Source organism: Kryptolebias marmoratus, linkage group LG20 (genome assembly GCF_001649575.2).
Source record: "Kryptolebias marmoratus isolate JLee-2015 linkage group LG20, ASM164957v2, whole genome shotgun sequence".
NCBI classification, from domain to species: domain Eukaryota; kingdom Metazoa; phylum Chordata; class Actinopteri; order Cyprinodontiformes; family Rivulidae; genus Kryptolebias; species Kryptolebias marmoratus.
This window is the reverse complement of record NC_051449.1, coordinates 17234259-17254940: the sequence shown is the minus strand read 5'-3', so window position 1 is coordinate 17254940 and position 20682 is coordinate 17234259. Positions and strand designations below refer to the sequence as shown.

The 20682-nt window shown below is 41.0% G+C and overlaps 1 protein-coding gene and 1 long non-coding RNA gene across 7 annotated transcripts in view; one reads left to right on the top strand and one right to left on the bottom strand.

The window, feature by feature from the left end:
• Window positions 1–4694, top strand: part of LOC112450663 — an 8063-nt gene extending 3369 nt beyond the window's left edge. Inside the window, exons 3-4 of the long non-coding RNA XR_005234564.1 lie at window positions 1815–1894; window positions 3601–4694. This is a non-coding gene — a long non-coding RNA (uncharacterized LOC112450663). The remainder of the gene's footprint in view (window positions 1–1814; window positions 1895–3600) is intronic.
• rnf220a (ring finger protein 220a) overlaps window positions 4216–20682 on the bottom strand; it is a 160133-nt gene continuing 143666 nt past the window's right edge. For 3 of the 6 annotated variants that reach the window (XM_017420854.3, XM_017420853.3, XM_017420857.3), the window contains exons 9-15: window positions 19633–19825; window positions 19463–19518; window positions 19182–19293; window positions 13116–13227; window positions 9255–9449; window positions 8790–8864; window positions 4216–5939 (exon numbers count right to left, since the gene is read on the bottom strand). In XM_017420854.3, coding sequence (XP_017276343.1) covers window positions 5868–5939; window positions 8790–8864; window positions 9255–9449; window positions 13116–13227; window positions 19182–19293; window positions 19463–19518; window positions 19633–19825 — 815 coding nt within the window. In that variant the 3' untranslated portion in view covers window positions 4216–5867. The remainder of the gene's footprint in view (window positions 5940–8789; window positions 8865–9254; window positions 9450–13115; window positions 13228–19181; window positions 19294–19462; window positions 19519–19632; window positions 19826–20682) is intronic. The other 3 variants (XM_017420856.3, XM_017420855.3, XM_025006912.2) reach the window with 1 other exon arrangement.

The window sequence follows — 20682 nt, the reverse complement described above, 5'->3', positions numbered from 1 at the left end:
ATATATATATATATATGTATATGTATATATATATGTATATATGTATGTATATGTATATATGTATATGTATATATGTATATGTATGTATATATATGTATATATGTATGTATATATATATATATATATATGTATGTATGTGTATATATGTATATGTGTATATATATATGTATGTATGTGTATATATGTATGTGTGTATATATATATGTGTATGTGTATATATATATATATGTGTATATATATATGTGTGTGTGTGTACTCTCAGCTACTACCACATCAAATTTTAGCTCAGTGTTGGTGAAACAGAGTTATAACCATTTTTGTGCTGGCTAATTTTAATTAGCCGTGGCGGCTGTCTTGACTTGAATTTGCTCCAAATTGTAGATGTACATTCAGTGATTACTTTCTGAAAATTTCACTAAAATCTGTTCAGTTGTTCATGAGACATTTTGCTAAAAGACAAACGGGGTCGACTCTAACAATTAACGCTAAAGTTTTGTGCAAAGATCAAGAGCAACGAGTAGCCCTCGGAGTATGTTGTGAATAACTCTCAGCTGAAAACATGCCAAATTGTAGCACAATATCTCCAAAACTGGCTGAATTATAGGCATTTTTGTGGTTTCTGAGGTCACTTGGCTGCGGTGGCCATTTTGAATTTGGTTGGTTGCAAAGGTGAAACAGTTGCTAAAGTCTTTCGAAAGATTATTCCTCGATCGTTTCATTAAAATCCGTCCAGCGGTTCATGAGATGTTTTGCTAACAGACGAGTTCACAACCTTCTCATTCATCCATCCTGTGTGAGTCATTAAATCAATAGTTTGTGTCAAAACCTGTGCGCGTGCATGTGTGTACCCATGGTTCCTTTCATGCGCGCTGCTGTGTACATGCTGTACGTCGAGTGAGTCTTCAGGAGGTGCTGGATGGGAGACAGGACAGGGAAGGTACTATTAGGTGTCATATTGATTCGTCTGTGTGAGCGAGTGTTTATAAAAAATGCCAATAATGACCACGCCATCGGCATGAGGACTCACACTGAGTGACCTCCACAGGACATTCCTGTAGGTCTGACATCGGTGTGTTTGCGGGTACGGAGGTTAGTGACTGTGTGTCTTCACACGTTAGATCCCACCAAACAGACCGAACTGCGATTCTGTTCATAAATACAGTAAATACTGCAGATATAGTGTAGATTGTTAAGCAGTTAAACTACACATGCCGTTGCACAGATCTGGTTCTTATGGGATGATATTGAAGTAATTTAAATGTTTTTGTTCGTAAGGCAGTTACATCCCTGTCACAAAGCTAACACTGGAACTCTGAGGGCAGAATGCTTTGAATCCTTCACATGCAAGAGAGACCAGATCCCTGGATCTGAGCCAGAGATCAGACAACTAACTCTAGTCTCTAACATCTCCAACATGATGCTTAATTGCTGATGTTATTTTATTCTTTTTATTATAAATCCAAACTTTAACAGCAACGACTGCAAAGCCAGTGATAAAACTAATGAAGTAATTTGAGACTTCTGGCTGAAAGCGTAAAATCTGTCAATAAAATGTTTTTTTTTTTTTTTGTATATGGATATTATGCAGTGGGATTACAGTGGCACAGTGGTGCAGTGGTTAGTTGTCGCCTCACAGCAAGAAGGTTGCAGGTTTGCTTCCCAACCTTGGGCCTTTCTGGGTGGAGTTTGTATGCTCCCCCGGTGCTCACAGGGGTTTCCTCCCACAGATCAAAAACCTGCAGGTTAGGTCCATTGGTAACTCTAAAATTATACCTAGCTGAGAGTATGACTGTTTGTCTCTGTGTCCCTTGCAGAGTGTCCCCAGTGACTGCTGGAGACAGGTACCAGCCCTGTTGACCCAAGCAATTAAAGAACATGGATGGGTGGGATTACAGTATGTATTTCATACATTTTCATATTTGCATCTTAATTTATACAGATCTGTTTTATGCAGCGCTTTAGCTTTGTTGCTCATGTGCCTGATTTGTTTCATATATTTCAAAAGGTAGAATTGAGTAGAACAAATATTTGTATGTTTTATTTGATTTACAATATTTTACTGTGTTATACACAAAAATGAGATTTTACCTTCTGACAGAACAAAAACAAGGACAGAAACAAAAAAAAAACAAGTCATGACTCATAACTCAGGTCTTTGTTTGTGCTAATTGAAGAGGCAAATTACTGCTTTTGTTTAAGGCCTGGAAGCACATCTGAGCGGCAACTAGTCGAGAGAGGGATTATACTGCAGTAATCTTTGCTAATTAATGTAACAAGCAGCTCCTAAAGGAGTTCTGATGTTTGGCAGGGCTGGTTTTCTGTGTTATTGTAGGAGTAGCAGACACACACACACAGGTTTTTCTTGGATAAGAACACCATCTGCTGATCTGCTTTCACATGCCAGATAGCAGCAGTGGGATTATGTGAAGTACTATGGGGGGAAAGTAAATCCTCTAGATGGCAGTAGTGTCCTGTGGTTGGACCATTCCACTTTAGCTTCAAATGCATGAACTTAATCCACGCCGTCTTCCTTCTGCTGCAACGTTTTCTTCACGTGCCAGCTGCCATCCCTTGTCTTAATTACTAGACAGTCAAATAAAGTTTAATACATGCAATATGTATTTATTAAATACACTGTAATGTTGTGTTTTTGAGATTACAAGAATTAAATGACTTGAACAGAGTTTGTTATAGTGTCTGAAAGCACATCTGTGCTTTAGGAGTTGATGTTTTTGACTGAAATGCAAACCTCAAACGAACTGAAGCGACGTCATACAGAGGAGTGGGTCGTGATTCCTCCATAACCACGCGAGAGAGCGATGGGAGTCATACATGTGGTCCTACAGGCTCCTGAATCATAAACTGGCCTCAGCTCTGGTTTCGTTTAAGAAATGACAACACGTCGGAGTTTGGTTGGATGTTTGAGGTCGACCTGGTAAAGACCAGATCATTTTTGTAAATTTTGTCCCTAAAAACTGAAACGGGGTAAACTTACTTGTTCTCCCGAATTTAGTGAAAAAAAATAAGTAAAAGTGGGAATAAAGTGTTGAAAGTCAAAGAGAGTATAAAACAACTTGGTGAAAAGCACAAAATAAAGATTTAGCCTAAGGCGTGGGAAAGATGTTTGACCTAAAAATCACACATTAACCCATTTGTGGTAGAACTCTGAACTACCACTCCTCTGACAGTAACTGAGAAGAAATATCTCTGTTAAATATATTAATTTCTTCTGCAATTAACTCTGGTAAAACAGGTGTTTCAGAAAAAGCAGCTTTTGGAAAATGACTTTTTTTTATGAGCAGAATGTAACCAGATATAAAAGTGGAAGATGGATGAAAACGTCAGAATCCACAGACTTTGAGGATCCACCTGAAATAACCCATGATGTCATAAATATGAAAGCAGCAAACATCCGATCCAGCTTCAGAAGCACGAGTGGGTCGCGACGAAGGGAATTCTTCGAAGAAATGCCATGGGGAGAAATTGCAATTTACAGTTATTTAATTCATGTCAATTGTAGTTTACAAATGGCAAAGACATGTACCATTACCATAAATGTACAATACAGAAAATTAGGACTGACACAAATCTCTTCTGCAGGTTTTTCATATTTGGAGCAGATTTTTCAACCAACTTGGATGGAGGATTAAAGTGAATGCAACAGTGGCATCATGTCCCGCTTTTTAAACCCAGTATTTAGGCAACCGGGTGACTCCATAATGGGCTGTAACCAAAGAGATAAAATGCTGAAGCAGCGGTTCATCAGCGGTGACGACAAAGGACTTTTGTTGCCCGTCCTGCTGCTGAAGGGGGTCAAAAGTGTCATTCTGCGAGCTTTTAAAGTTGCAGCTTTAGGTGACTTAACGCATCGACTGGCTAACATCCAGCTCCAAAAGACGGGAACCCTTCGGAGGGGGTGAATTCTGCACATTAAAAACGACACGTGAACGGCGTCTCTGCAATAAGGCAATGTTTGCCACCTTCTGTCAGTGGAGACAATGAAACCCCCCCCCCTCACTTTGTGTCTTCACTTTATTTTATTTATTTATTTTTTCCGCACCACCCAGGTTGTGAACGGGACCACTCATAATATTTGAGAAGTTTTATTTTTCCGTTTTTTTTTTGTTTTTTTTTCCTCTCTCAATATTTCTTACAACAATACAGACATCACAGATTACATAGTTTTACAAACACAAAGCACATCACCACCTTGGCTGCTGATGCTGCTGCTGCTGGGGGTGGGGGGATGCTGTAGATTGTGGAGGTTGCCAGTTCAGCCTTGGGCATCTTTCTTTTAAAGAACCTTCACTCATCTAGTAGAGTTTAAGAAGAACCTGCCCTTTGGAGACCTTTTGCAGCATAGCAGTATGAGAACAGTGGGAAGAAACAAAAACTGAAAGTCTGAGACTTGTGAAGGGGTTAAAAACTAAAAGGGTCTATAAACTATGATCTGAACATGTTGTTATCCAAGGTGAGAGGAAGAAATGGTGGTTAAAAGAAGAAGAAGTGCAGCTGGATAATATTTTAACCCAAAAAAACAAAAAAAACATTTTCACTGTTCGGCTTAAGTTTCAGGAAATCTTGAGGCAAAGGGAAGCTCTCCATTCAATAAAACTAACATCTGTTCTTATTTTCATGTTCTGACCCACAGTTCTCCAGGATACCCTGCAGAAAATTAAAAAAAAAAAAAAAAATGACACCACCAAAATCTTAACCATCTAGTCTTGAATAGGTTCGTATTTTCTTTAATTCCTGTACAGTCAAATAAAACTTCAACAGGTCTTTTTTTGTTTTCCTTTAAAAAAAAAAAATACTGAAGGCTCTTTATTTTCCGCCATTTTTTCCCCCCCTACGTTGATCCCAAACTGACGTTCGACCTAACAAAGAACTTGAATGTATACTTCGATGTAATGTGTGTGTGTGTGAGTGTGTGTGTGTGTGTTTTAGCTTGAACTCGGTCATTTACACCCAACATTGTAAACACACATAGAACTATATTACATGTGCTTGCACTGCATCTTAAGAGGGGTAGAAAATTTGGTTTACTTCACTAGAACACCACAAAAAGAGAGAAAGGTGGGGGGCGGGAAGTGAGAAGTGGAGGAGACAGAGCGTCAAACTTCTTTTTCAAAAGTTTCAGAGGTTGTTCTCAGTTTGGTTGAAAGCTTAATTTTAATGGACCGGTTCCTGTTTTTTTTTTTTTTTTAAACACCCTCAAGGAAAAGTTCTGGAAGGACAAAGTTTTCTTTCCACAACAGAAAAAAAAAAAAAAATTAAAAATATAAAGAAAGTAAGTAAATGTTTCCGTAAGGTCCTTATTGTAGATCCTGCTGTCCAGCATCGATGAAATGTTAAAGAAGCGGGAGAGAAAATAAAAAGGGGCGCAGGGGGGGGGGTCTCAGTTTTGTAATAAGAAGTTCCTTTCAGGTCCATCTCCAGCATCATGAAGCATGAAGGTGTCAGCAGGACTTAGCCGGGGTTTCAGGCTCTCCACTGTCTAAAAGTCCTTCTTTGGACATCAGCATCATGGTGGAACAAATGTTGGAACCATGAGGAATTGCAGATCTCCGTATTTTCAATTTTTTAATTTTTTTTACGTCAGTGGACGACCAGGCAGTCGGCACGAGAGTCACTTCGAGTTCATGCGAGTCTCTACCTCCTCGTGGAGCCAGCGGTGTCTCAGAGACAGCCGTCTTGTTCGCGACTGCTCTCGTGGAGGCTTCGGAGCGGCCGACCCGGTCCACGCGAGGGAGGGTGGGGTGGGGTGGGGGGGGGAGAAAACCAAACGACGACGGGGAAAAGATGGAAACCCACGATGGAGGGATGGACTGGAAAGATGAAGAGAGGCAGGGGAGGGGTTGTGCTCTTTACAAGTAGACACGCCTCAGGTCTCCAGGCGAGGTGATGGTGTTGCACTGCGGGCATAGCTTCTTGTTCCCCTGTGATGGACGAACGGACAGCTGTTAGAAAACAATCTGTGGCTAAATATCTGGAAAAAATTAAAAAAGGAAGAGCAATGAACGTTTAAGAAAGTCTGCCACGTTATCATGCGAGGCTACAATCGCAAGTTGATGTAAAAATGCTAGCAACGTGTGAAAAAGCTTCCTAATATGGTGACAGTGCTGAACAAATGGAACGAAACTTGTGGCGACTCACTAATTTCCTCTGTGAGTTTAACTCTGCCTGTCTGCAGCAGCGCGCCTCTTCTCTCTGGGCTGCTTTGATGGCGTGCCATCGGCAGTAAAAGCAGCAGGTGATAATACGCTACGCAGGGCTAACGGCGTTCTGAGATTCTGACTAGGTGGTCTCAACCCGTGCCACCTTCCTACCAGCCTGTTGGTTCTGTGCTGGCGGCGGCCAAAATTAACCAGCCACAACTGAAAGTTCATAAATGTAGCACATCTGGAAATAACCAGGAGTGAAAAACATACAAACTGGTGTTCTTTTTAAATGTTGCAACACTATATTAAAAAAAAAAGGCGACCTCCCTGTATACTACTTTGGTAAACCGATCAGAATCAACGACGACATAAATGCATGAAAACAGTTTTGGTAAATGTATTTGTCTTCTTGTGTTCATGCTTAAGTTTTGTCTGATGTTTCTGTTTAAAACATATTACAATTTGCATCGATTAGACATAAAATGTTAGTGTTTTTATGACAAAAGATGAGCCTGTTAACATTAACAGGAAAAATCAGTTTTTTGTTTGAAAATGGAAAATTAGCAATAGGTTTTCTGGGTCTTCTGGGTGACAAGGTGGGGTCTCTGTTGATGGTGCTTGATCCCACTGGATTTGGATCCGGAGAGAAAAAGCCCGATGAAGACCTCAAAGTCTTAGAGCCATCCTTAAATGGCAAGGCCCACCTCTGTCACCAAAAACACAACACGTGACACGTTTCATTCCTAAACGAATAAACGGGAGCGTGTTCCTGATTTGCCTGCGTGCCTGTCAGTGTTTAGCACCTCTGTAAGCATGCACAGGTGTGCGCCTGGCATGCTGCGCTCCAGCTGCCGGCCTCGTTACAGCGGTAAGAAGGCAGGAGGTGTGGGTGGGTGAGGGGGTTGGTGTTTACTAGATTCCTCAGCATTTACTTTGATCAACTTGGCCCTCCCAGTTTTATAGCTTTCTGCAGGCTACGAGTTTAATGCTGCATACATTAAAGCTGTGTTGGCAGCATGCACGTCCGTGCACACACACACACAGACACACACACACCAGCACTACAAGTACACAGCAGATGGAAACCAAAAAAAAAAAAAAATCCTTTTAAATACTGAATTGCAGTTTAACTTACTTATAAAACATGCTCAGACTGCTGTTTTCTGTGTTCTCAAGTGAAGTTTTTTCAGGAATCAGCATCAGTCTTAAACTAAAATCCTTTTATTCCCAGTCATTATTATACATCAACTGAAACTAATGCAACTGTTGACACTATGCACCTCAAATTACTGCAATCTGCTGTCATTTTGTCATTCCACTTTTTATTTGCAACAAGACTTTTCTCCATTTCTTCAAACAGAGATTTTTTCAGTTTACCATCTACTGCAGGTGAGTTACTGACTGCTGATGGCAGCTCCACAAAACCTCAGTTGTGCAAATCAGGTGCTGGACAAATTCATGATGATGCTTCATAAAAAGTTTGAAGAACGTAAAAAAAGCTTGTTAAACTCTGGACTGATTTTAATTACTACTCAGGTAATTAACTCTGGACATCGCCCTCTCTGGTCCAAATGAAGAGAATCTAAAGTAACCAATCATAAAACTGGGCGCAAAGAAATCCTCTAACCACCCCCTCCCAGCCAGTCGATGGCCGCCCATCCTGAGCCTGGCTCTGCTGGAAGTTTCTTCCTCAGGATGGGGGATTGCAATGGAGTGAATAGGCCGTATGTTACTGGGTTTAAATCTGAATATGTTTTAAACGGAATTGGATTGTAAACAATTTGATTAAATAAACTCTTTTGTGTGGCTGTATTTTCATACTGTACGTCACTGAAGTTATTTTCTTTCGTTCAAACTTAAGTGGGTGAAACTAATTTTGACTCGTGCCTAGCTGTTGTTCCTGCATTTTTCTGTGTTTATATGCTGATGTGCAATCAAACACCTGCGCTGCATTGTGTACTTTCACTTCTGGGTAAGCGCTGGATACTGTGTCTCGATAAAAAACTGGCCCTCTGATACGCCAGCGAGGCTTAAGGGATAAAGTGTACCAGAATGTGAAAGCAGGAACCTAAAGTGAGGTGAGACAAGAAAATTGACAGCAGGGAGGAATTTATGATGAGAGGAGATAATAACAAAGAAACAAGGAAGAGGGATAATGAGAAGACTGTTTATCCTCCCAGCTTAAGAAACACTGTTGCCTTTTACGCTCCATTTACCACATTAGTACCAGATAATTACACTCAACTGAATATATTAGACTAACTAATAACCAACAAAATTACAGAGGTGTGTGCATGCAGACCCGAGGCTCTGTGTGGAAAACATTGGAGGTTAGAGTTGACTACTTTATTCCAACATGTTAACAAGCCTTTTGGGGACCATTCCATCTAAGCTCTTCCCCTACTGAGACTAAAAGTGTTTGCCTTGCCTGGATTGTGTGTGCAATAAGAGAACAGGTCATTTGGGAAATATTCCATTTTAGTTTCTCCCTGTTGGGCATGAGAGCAGAGAGAAACTCACTGACTATGAAATGAGGCTGCAATAACTGCGTATCATGAAGAGCTGCCCTGCAGAAAAGAGCAGTCGGAGCATGTGTGTGTGTGTGTGTGTGTGTACGTTTAGGCGTACCAGAGTCCTGAGCCAGCACTCTTCACAATGGACATGCCAACACTGGATAGAGGTGAGCGGCATCGTGTAGGAGTCCTAAAGAGAGAAAACGGAGAGAAATTAGACCGAGTTTGCATCCAAGCCGCTAATAAACAATCAAGACTGTATGTTTCCTGACCAACCAACAACATCAGACCACTATCCATGGAACAACACAGCCAGAAAAGGTAAAAACCACTGAGCAAGGCAGCACAATGGGGGGCCACTGAACCGGCAACCTGCAGGTCACACACACTGACACGACACCAGGCAGGCAACGACTTAAAAATGGAAGCAGGCAGGCACGGGGGGGAGAGGATGCGGTACAAAGCCGTGATAGAGCGCACTTTTCTTTGCCTTTCGACAAGAACAAAGATATATAACTGAAGAATGGGGGTGATAAGGGGACGGAGACAAGCGGAAGACGGGAGGGAGGGAGTGCCTTACCCTCCGTAGGGGCTGAGGGAGGAGCCTCTTTATGCTGCTGCCGTAGCCACCAATCACAAGGCCCCTGTACAGGCAGTACAGGCCGAGGGGGAGGGACTTAGGTTGCCTCTCTCCGACCTCTTTGGCCAGTGGCCGGGCCCCCGGCCACACCCCTATGCTCCTGATCTCCGCACCTGACTGGATAGCAGGCTTTCTCTGCGGAAGGAGGGAAGGTGAGGGTGGGAGAGGAGAGGGAGGGGGTGAAAGGTGGCAGCTAATCATAGAGCCGTACCGATCGCGAACACCGAAGTGCGACAAAACACGCATGTGGACAAACACACACGGGGCCACACAAACAGATGTCGGGGTGTCCAACGGTGACCGCTACATAATCGATAGCATCAAAAGAATGAGACCATTTTGTTCTGACTCTGATATGATGGGGAATGACTTGGTTAAATCAAAGCATGAAGAATAATTTCCACTCAGAAGGAGAAGAATGAAGTTTTTAACTGGCTTCATAAAACGCTAATCTTGGCTGACGTCCCTAAAGACGTAGAGCTGCTTTTAAACGAGCGAGTTGAGCAGACAAGAGTTTTGCTGAAGTGAGTTTATAAACATTAACTGTTGCTCTCGTAAGCCATCTTTGAGACGAGCAGTGTGAGGAAAAATATAGAAGACGTCTATTGATTTATGTATGTCCCTATCACCTAGAACAACCACTATTTTAAAACAAAATCTACACAAGTTTAATAAATGTGTTCAACTCTGTGGCTGAAGTTAAAGCCTGAGTGGAATAAACTGGCTTCTGTAGCTTCAGTTTAAATCATACGCATTACCGCACTGGTTGTCCTAAACCTGTCAGATTTACCAAATTAAAAGTGAGCTTTAAACTTCCCAATACTGAATTTGCTGAAGTTACATCACCACTTTCAGAATTTGAGCAAATCTAGATAGTATTCTAAAATTGTTGTTTTTACACTGATTACATGTAATTTATTGATAAGGTTTCTCATTTAAATCCAAATTTGTTTGTTAAAATACTGTTCTACATTAAAAAAAACAACACTTGTAGAAATCTTACCACATTAAATCTGAAGTGCTTTTCTAAAACGACCTGCAGATGGTGGTAGTAGTGCACAGAAAACACTCAGTAACACACAGGTACGGGAAAGAAAAAGAGCTCCGCAGCTCAAGTTTTAGTTTTTTATCATTTGTGTTTTAGTAGTGTATAATAATTTAAGAAGTACCATTAAAAACAAAAGTCATTCAGAAAATATCTGTCTGAACTTGACAGCAGTGCTGCTGCTCATCAGTTTATCTCTGTTCGAAGAGTTTTTGCACGGATCTGCATCTCTGCTCTTCTTTCTGCCAACAAGTGTGAGGAAAACCTGATGACTTTTAGATCAGACAGTGTGACAGGGCTGGAGCAGCGAGACAACTTCAAGACGGACAGATCAGACAGAAGACGTCCGAGTGTGTACACATATCTGCGTCCCTCTGAGTGCCCCGGTGTGTGTGTGTGTGTGTGTGTGAGAGATAAAGGACAGTGACAGATGAGCGGACAAGAGCCGCGTGTCCAAGAGGCACTGAGTGATTGATCGCTGTGCCTTGCCCTCCGCGTCACCTCGGGCACCAGGCGACCTTTAGGAAGAGCAGGCGCTGGTAATTACCTGCTTTACACACACACAGAGAATGCCAATGCTGCGCTGACCACAAGCTTGAAGAATGACAGGATGACATGAAGGAGGGAACACGAGCACTGATAGGGGATTCTTTCAGTTGTGGAAGAAGCTTTTTGCTTTAAGCAAAAAAAAAAAAAGAGTTTATACTTGAACTGAAAAGCAACAGAATTAATTATACATGGCATTGGGAATAATATAAAAGGTCAACACATAGTGAACTAAGTTGGTTTTTCTCAGGGTCACTGTCTACTCTCCATCTTTGCAAAAGGTTTTACGATCACCCGTGTAAAACAGAAGCTCAGATTTACGAACTCTTTGCACGAATTATGCGGACGCCATTTTGATTCTGTGCGTCCAACTAAGTCACAAAGCTATCGCAAAGTGCGCTTAGCGCCTCCAACTTGGCTGTCAACAACACAAAACTCTTTGCCCGCTTTTAAATTGGACCCTCCCATATCTGCCCTATTACCTGCCAGGCTAACGGCACAAGATTTTCAAAGACCAGTGGCGTTTGCAACATTTATTGTGAAAAATTGACCATCTCAAGAGAGCTGGTGGTATTCAAATCTTTGCGAAATTTTAGCAATCATGGCTGCCCTTATTTTGCCTTCTCAAAAAGAGGGCAGACATGTTAGGAAAAGTATTAATAATATTAATAATCCTGTCTTCCAGTATTGAATGTTTTTTGCATTTCCAAATAAACTGTTTAAAAAAAAATCCTGGAGTTTCTGAATACTTTCAAAGGCATGAGGCATATCTTATTAAGCCCTGATTCCAAACAATCAGCAATAAAATCTGCGAAGCCTAAACTTCTTTTTTACTTAACACAATACTTTAAACAATTTTGCTCCAATATGACTGGCACCATGCGCCCCAGAGCCATAAAGAGAAGTATAGTTTTATTGTGCGTTCATCCACATATGAAGTCCTTAGTTTCAATCAGGTGGTAGGTTCAAGCCATGAATTATGCAGCAGAACACATATATACCAGCAGAATTTGCAAAGCCATGCAAGAGCAACAGCCACCACATCACAAAAGCAGCACAAGCACTTCGAAAATTAAAAGCTAAGATTGTGAGATGCCCATATGTCCAACATGCACATGTATGCAGACCCAGTTTCTAACATGTTGTGGGATACACACAAAATGTTGCTGTAAACATTTTTTAAACCATGGCTCCATATGTTCATGATAAAACAAAGTTTATGAAACCCTGTACTGAAGCCTCATCTCTTCAATGTTGCATGGAGGACTGGGACAACACCTGCGGAGTGGCAAACCAGGGCTGTAGTTCTCGTTTTCAAAACGTTGGACTGCAGAGTATGTTTCAACTATCGAGAGATCACACTTCTCGGCCTCCCTGGGAAAGTTTCCTTCAGGGTGTTGGAAGGAAGGCTCCGATGGATTGTCAAACCTCAGATTCAGGTGGAACAGTGTGGCTTTTGTCCTGGTAGTGAAACAGTGGAGCAAATCTTCAGCCTTCATGACCTTCAGCGTGCACTGGGGCAGTTTGCAGCCAAGTGTGAAGTGGCTGGGATAAGAGTCAGCTCTTCAAAGTCTGAGGATATGGTTCTTAACCAGAGAAAGGCGGAATGGTCCCTCCGGGTCAAGGATGAGTCTCTGCCTCAAGGGAAGGAATTCAAGTATTTAGGAGTCCTCAGAAAATGAGGGCGTCTCTTCGGTCTGTCCTGGTAAAGAAAGAGTTAAGTCAAACGTGCCAATCCTCACTTGTGGATCATGACTGAAAGAACAAGATCCCAAATACAAGCTGAAAATAACTTCTTTTGTGCAGTGGCTGGGCTCAGCCTTAGAGATATGGTGAAGAGTTCCATCATCCAGGGGGAGCTCTGATTGGAGCTACTGCTCTTCCGTATCAAGGAGTCAGCTGAGGTGGGTTGGCATTTGATTAGGATGCCTCCTGAACGCTTCTCTTTAGAGATTTTCTCGGCATGTCCCACATGGAGGAGACCCCAGGGGAGACCCAGAAATCGCTGGAGAGATTATATATCCTCTCTGGACTAAGAATGCCTTGGGATCCCCCAGGAGGAGCTGAAGAGTGTCGCTGGGATGTCTGGATTTCCCTCCTGGACTTGTTGCCCTCGCAACCCAACCATGGATAAGCGGTAGAAGATGGATGTATGGATGGACGGATTTATTGAACCCAAACAAACACTTTTCACAGAAAGTTATACTCACCATGCAGATGAGACATTTGTATCGGTCCCCTCGCAGAATCTGCTTCTCTAGCTCCCTGATTCGGGCCTTCAGAGCCTCCATAGTGGTTGCTGTTGATTCTTCTTCAGTCACCCTTGAACAAAGGAGAGAGAATTGCTTTTATTCTTAGGTTGTAGAAAAAAGTCAGTCCTTAGCCAAAATAAAACATTGAAGTTGCACTCAAGCTATTATTAATATCACATAAACCTATCTTTGTTCTTTATATTAGTCTATTTTAAAGGCTTTTTGCCTCATAACTAGAAAAACCTGTTGTTCAATTTACATTTCCTCAATCAGAAAATGGGGCTCTGCATGTATTACCATGGTAACATGACTTTCCCTACATCTCTACTCTGGAGATGAATATAGGTTATCTTGTCCTAACTTTGTATTGCTCAATTCTAATGCAGAGATAATTAATCTTCACATGTTTGACTTTGCCTTTCTGAGGCTGTAGGTGGTAAGGTTGTCAAAAAAAAATTGACATATATCAATACAATCAATGAGAAATGAATCAATGTAAATATCAATGGGATGTTCATCTTCACCAGTTGACCCACAACGTTGACACACAGCAACAGTGTTATTAGTGGAAAATGTTTGTCTGGATCAGTTTAAAAAAAAATAAATGCTTTAACTTTAAACTTCAACCTGTGTTTTCTGACCAACATTCTTTTTCATCGCATGGTTTCCATTTATCCATACGTACGCCAATAATTTCCCTGCCTCCGCATTTTCCTCAACATCATATTTAGACTCTCACTCATCCAGCTGTCTTGCATTCCATTCAGTATACCTTTCTCCGGCTTTCAAGCAGCCTCTGACTAATGTGTAGCATGGTAACTGAAAATGTGCATTTAACAATGTTCAACAGCATATGAAGCAGCCATAACTAAATCAATACAGACGATGTACAGACCACAATGTTGATGATAATTCGGTGGAGGGAGATGAGACCACACACAAGCCAACTGATGTTTATTACAGACAATTTTTCATTCACTGGTAAGATGTAACAGTAGTGTGTGTGTGTGTGTGTGTATTTATGGTGATGTGGTCATTTTGCAGCCGGATAGCTTGCTGATCTATAGTATCGATCTGGCTGAGGAAGGACAAGCAGAGAGAAAGGAGGGAGTAAAACAGAGCAATAAGTGGCTGTGTGTATGTGTGTGTGTGTGGCCTAAAATACGGCCGAGTTGAAAACATCTTCAAACAGCTTTGGTGAACAGTTATAGAGGAAAGAAAACAAGAACTGACTTTTGTCTCAATTTTCTTCAAAGATCCAGTATTTTTTACGTGAAATAGGCACAATTTTTTATATGTTTATATAAACATTTCCATCCATATTATTCTAACAAAATTCTAAAATTCCCACCCTAGAACACTAGGTGGCGAGAGTGTCCACATTAATGATAAAATACAGAAAAAGAACATCCTCAGCTTGATTAAAGACTCTTCCAAAATTATTTTTTCCCTGATACTGGCATCGGATAATTAGTTGTAAAAGGTAGATTTTGAATTTTTTTTTAATGGTGAATGTACATTGGTAGGCTGCAGTAACAGCAATGAAAGCTCCAACTTCACAGATGTATTTTAACTGACTCAGGGCATCTAAAACCTCAGTCATTGGGATGCTGGAAGTGTGTATTTAATATGTGTAAAAACAAACAGGCATGAAAAGTAATTAAGTTGACCAAGTTTAAGTCATTTTGTTTTAAACTTAACAAAAGTTAGGGAAGCAGTTGTAGGCAAACCGTGCAATTTTCTTTTTAAGCAAATTCAATAAAAAGGATTTACTTATCGCTGGTTCTTCCGGACCTTTAACCTTTCCCAGAAACCCAATTTGGACTTTCGAATATAAAGTTTTGACAACCCCTGGCTTACAGTTTCCTTTCGGTTATTAACCATTTCAGGACACAATTAAAGTTTAATGGTGATGAATATGCCTCCTCTCCTTGATCTCAGCTCCCCCTGTAACTCCACCATCATCCCATGTCTATAAAGAGCTAGCCTGACTTGCCACCGCCATGCCCTATAAACCGCTTTACCCTCTCCTCTTATTAGTGCTGAGCTTGTAAAAATCCATTTAGTCTTGATTAGCCTGTTAGCTTATAAAGCAGGCGTGAGCAATATTGTCCTTCAAACAACGCAGTCTCCTTTTTGAACAGAATGAATAATTGTGGCTCGGTCACCGACAAAACTCAGCAAAAGAATCTCCTTCCTTGTCTAAAACAATATAAAGCAACAAGACAAAAAAAATACTGGTTCTTCTTTACTTTTCCCAGCCAACATGCTATTTTTTATATCTTTAAGCACGTTAAACTCAACTGATAAACACATCTAGAAAATGTCCCAATTTAACAAGGCTAAGCAATGAAAAGACAATATTACAGATAGAATAAAACTCAATCAGAAAGTTCCACAGGAGGAAAACTCTAAAGTAAAGCAATAGGAGGTGTGAAGACGAGCACACAAGCTAAGAGATTTAGAAAAAGTTCACTCAGCTTTAGGTTTTATTCTTATTGCCAATATAAATTAAGGTCTGGTGACGTGTGTTTGAAGAGAAATAATTTAGGTAATTTCTGGTTTCAGACAGAACTGACCACAAACGGCACTGTTTTTATAAGATTGTGACTTTTCTTAACAGCAGAAATCTTTAACTCACTATCTGTCTGTTGGCGTTTTCTACCAACAAGCTCTGGAAGTAGAAATGTAGAGAGGGCAGAAAACAGGACAGTTTTGGGTTTTGGAACCAGTATGTGAAAATTAAATGATTGCTGTATTTATTTTTAGAAATTGCTTTTTTGCAAATTAATTCTAAATCTGCATGATGTAATGTCTTTTTGAACAGAAAATATGACATCCAAATAAATTACAAAGAAGCTTCTTCCTCTAATAAACACTCTTTAGCATAGAGACCGCAAAAGCTCCATGTTCTCTTTTTATCCATACTATTATGGATTTTTTTAAACAGATAATTGCGTCTCCAATCTGTAGCCATTTTGTTTGGAAATACAAAAGGTGACCAAGTGAGAACCAAAAATTAGGATTTCACTGGTTGGATGTTGGGCATATTAACCATTCCAACAAACTGAAGTAAGAAAAATAAACAAAGTAAGACCCCTTAGCCTTAGAGCTGAGAAACTCTTACTAACATAAATTGCAGTACAAAATTTGCAACCAATATTGTTAAGTTTACAACCGATGTATAAACATTGTTTTTTGTTCATTTTATTTTCTAGTCTGTTCAGCGGTGTAAATGTGTGCTGTTTAGTATTATGAAATGATCGTATCTGCTTTATGTTTGCGCTCGAGTGTGAGCCTTTCTGACTACACCTGAATAAGTTTCTGGTCCAGAGCGGAAGAATTTGTGAACTTTGAACTTAAAGGCTGACATAAAATTTCTAAAACTTTTCAAAACATTTCGTCCGCTTCAACTCTGCTACTGTCCCAAAAGAACCCTGTTCACAGCGTGCACATGTGCTGCGAGTCAGACGGAGTGAAATTGAAATACATTTCCATCCGAAGTCATTCCTGGTGCGACAAGCAAGCAAGAAAGTCCGGCAGGGACAGATAGATGGCTCTGCTTCTCCTCTATTTAGCGCTCTGCTCCCAACGTCTGCAGGGCTATTTCTCATTTCATTAGTGTGGGTGTGTGCAGCTGGGAATCTCTACCATCCATCTCAATCAGCATTGTGTCTTCATCTGCTGTCCATCTACATTTTGGCCTCATTCATTTTTTTTTCTCCCCCAGCACAGGAACACACAACTGATGAAATTAACTACTAATTAATTCCAAAACTTATTCCGGCAAATATTTTGTTCTAAAGATGGGGATATCGTCCTCTTGAGTATGTGCTGCGACAAACAGCAGCTGTAAATCCCTTTAGAGCATCGTTCTGTGCTGCACCCTGTTAACTGAGGCCTTAACTACTCTGACACACCATGATAAAACATTTAAGTCACTATTGATTTCCCCTGCCTCTGCCCGATTATGTGTGTGTGTGTGTGTGCGTGCGTGCGCTGATCTCACGAGGCGAAAGTTGAGGGGGTTGGGGGTGCCTGAAAAGAACTGAGACAGAGGACGAGTGACAAACACGAGCCGAGGGACAGAAAGGAAAAGGAAAAGGACAGCAAAATGCTCCGCAGCCATCGCACAATAAAGCAAAGAACGGCAGAAGAAAAGACAGCGACAAGGACTGAGCAAGTGTGTGTATGTAAAGGGGGAGGTGAGTGTGTGTGTGTGTGTGTGAGGGGGAAGAAATCTAGCTTCATCACCTCCAAATTGAGGACAGATTCAATTATTTGCAGAAACCACATGGAAATCACTTCGCATTGTTCCAGCTGGAGCACCAAATTTGGCAGCAATCGCATTGGCGGCATTGGAGGGGCCATTTATCTTGAAGGGGAAAGAGCGTCTCAGGCGCTGTATGCGTATATGTATGTGTGTGTGTGTGTGTGTGTGTGAGAAAAAGAGAACTCATTTATCTTGCAGGGGAATGAGCAGGGGAACGAGGACGCCCTGGGAGGCGACCAGATCATTACCCATCTGGGATCAGAGACAGAGAGAGATTTCACTAACGCTACCCTATGGAAAGCCCCACACACACGCACGAACACACACACACACACACACACACACAAATGTACAATGTATCAATGTAACAAAAGGAGACAAATCTCATTTTCATTTGAGAATGGAGGGGCACAGAAGCTCCACAAATACGTGCATTTATAGCGAGCAGAGAGGAGTGAGGCAGGGAATTGTTTCAGCCAGGCAGCTGACGGCTTGTTCCAATGCAATCATTCAGCATCTAGTTGGCTTCCTTTAAATGGATACTTAGATTAAAGCGTGTTCTGCTCCAGGTGCCTGCTAAAGCCTCCACTAGAACATCGTGTTGCAACACTCACTAACACGTCTGCCAAAATAAAAGCCCGACTGAGACAAATTTCAAAATAAAAAAGGGAAACAGAACTTTTAAATGAACAACCTGAAACAGAAACATTGAACTGGGATCACCTCAAGTATTGTGATATATAACTGAATGTGACGCCTTGACTGGTTGTCCTTTCTCCTTGTTTTTAGTTTCCAACTTTTGACCATTCTTCACTTTTATTATGTCCAGTCCGTGTTCTACACAGACATCTTCTCACCTTAACAGCCTCCATTTCTAATCTCGCCTTCTGAAATCTTTAACACTGCAAGTCTGCCTACTTTACATTTGATTTGCGAGATGATCTTAAAAGACTCCCAGTCTGAACAAAAGTTCAGACTGTCATGATGGGATGACATTTAGTCATTCCTGCTCCAATTGAGGCCTCGCTTTAATCTGACCAGTTAAAGTTTGTCTAAGGGGATAGATACAATCTGAGACATTACAGGAATGACATATGCGTTCCCAAACAGATTCAGTGATTGACTTTACAGATGGAGTTAATTAACAAACCATCTGCTACACAGTGACACACAAACCCAGCTGGAGTTTGCTACCACAAATTAAATGTTTAGCAATGGTGCGTTCACAGACCAGAGACAAATATTTTGAGCAAATGATTTTTGAGCGCTTAGTCCACCGACTAAATTAGAAAAAAACAGATGATTTCAGTCACCTATGAAGCAACTGGTGTCTCGCCACATAATCAACGGTCAAACAATTTGTTTAAAACACAGAAATTGACTAAAAACTATTGCATGGCTGACACAACGGAAGCACATCTGCACAGCCTGTATTTCTTCTCTCAGATGCAAACACACACAGACACACCACACAACACGCAGATGATCATTTCTTCAGGCTACTAACTGACAGTGCACTTCAAGCTGCTCATCCTATTCTTCCGTTGTCTTTTCTGCTGATATTTAATATTGACACATATTCATTTCAATCTGTTATCATTGTTTGTTTTCATGCATGGCACATTTTTACTTAGCAGAGGCAACCAATAAAGTTATTAGAAAATTACAGAACTGCAGCAAGAAGGAGAGACCGAGAGAGAAAGAGGAAAAAGTGTCACTGCTTGTAGTTAGACCGCTTCTGTGCAACCTACTTTTCAATCTCGCTGTTTTTACAGGTGCGTGGGGCGCAGGAGGAAGAGGAAGAAGATGAAGGAGTGCTTGGGTCTGTCTTGCTGCTCTCTCCGTTGCTTGTAGAAGGCATCTCTGTTAACACGCAGACAGGTAATGTGGTTAACGTTAATCTCTTCGTTGCTCACCACACACACCAAACACAAACAAGACATTTTTGGCCTTTACAAACCAATTCTCTCTGTCCTTTACATGATATCAAGTGGAATCATTTGCGAATGCGTATCTGTTTGATCGAACTCACCATCACTGGCCCATTTGGAGAATTCAGGCGTTATTCTGTTAGAAGGCATCCCACCACTACAACACGGAAACACAACAGTCAACATGAGTGGCGTCTCTGAGGCGCTTTCCATGCTGCAAACTGTATAATAGTGAAGCTAGTGTCCTGCTGGAGCGGATAAGCCTTCATACTTGAGCACAGCTCCTCGTAGTGCCTCTCTCTCCCTGGCCTCTCCTTGGTCCTCGCCAGCACCGGAGCAGGGGATGATATCGGCTTCAGTGTATTGGGCTTTGCCGTACTCCAAGGTGTCGTCTCCGTCCACATCAAGGTCAGCGTCGCTGTCTGCTGCGCTCTCCTTGATGCTACATGTAGCAAAGCCTGTTCCTGTGGAAATGGAACAATTTTCAGCGTTACTTTAATATACTGAAAAAAAGTATCATACATGGCTGCAGCTAAGAGCCACTTGTTAAGGTGCTATCAGTCGATCGCAGATGAACCGCCTGAGTTGGCCAAGTCTTGCGACAATGTGTGCTTACGCAAAGGAAGCTGCAGAGCACAACTCAGCTCTATGACTACCACACTTACCTACTGAGCAGTTAACATTGGTGGGTTGTCTTTAGCTGCCTATGCCACCTTAGCACATTGAGACAAAACAAAAAAGCGTCTCTGGTCTAGCTTTAACCTCCTACGACCCGAACTAAAGCATGGTATGCATTTTTAACTTCTCTTAGTTATTTGGGCTGATTGGGACCTGATGAGTGTAAAAACAAGGATTTATCTTTTTATTTTTTATAATGTAGTCTATGAGAAAAATGATGTACACATATGTAGACGCAGGGTCGTAGGAGGTTAAAGCTTTTTTATTAAAAGGGATACTGACCAAACGATAAAATAAAAAATGGAGAATACGCAAATATTGTATTGCATTATGCTTCTTTATTTTGAAAACATTTATTTGTAAACATTTTTAAAAAAAATACATTATCAATTCTATAGACTTATTTTGTTTAATATACAACTGAGAAAAAACAACAACAAAAAAAAAAAGCTTCATCCTTTATGCCAAAAAGCTTTATTCAAGCGCAGTTTGTTCTACAGGTGCTGGTCATAAAATTAGAATATCATGAAAAAGTAGATTGATTTCAGTAATTCCATTTAAAAAGTGAAACTTGTATATTATATTCATACATTACATACAAACTCATATATTTCAAATGTTTATTTCGTTTAATTTTGATGAT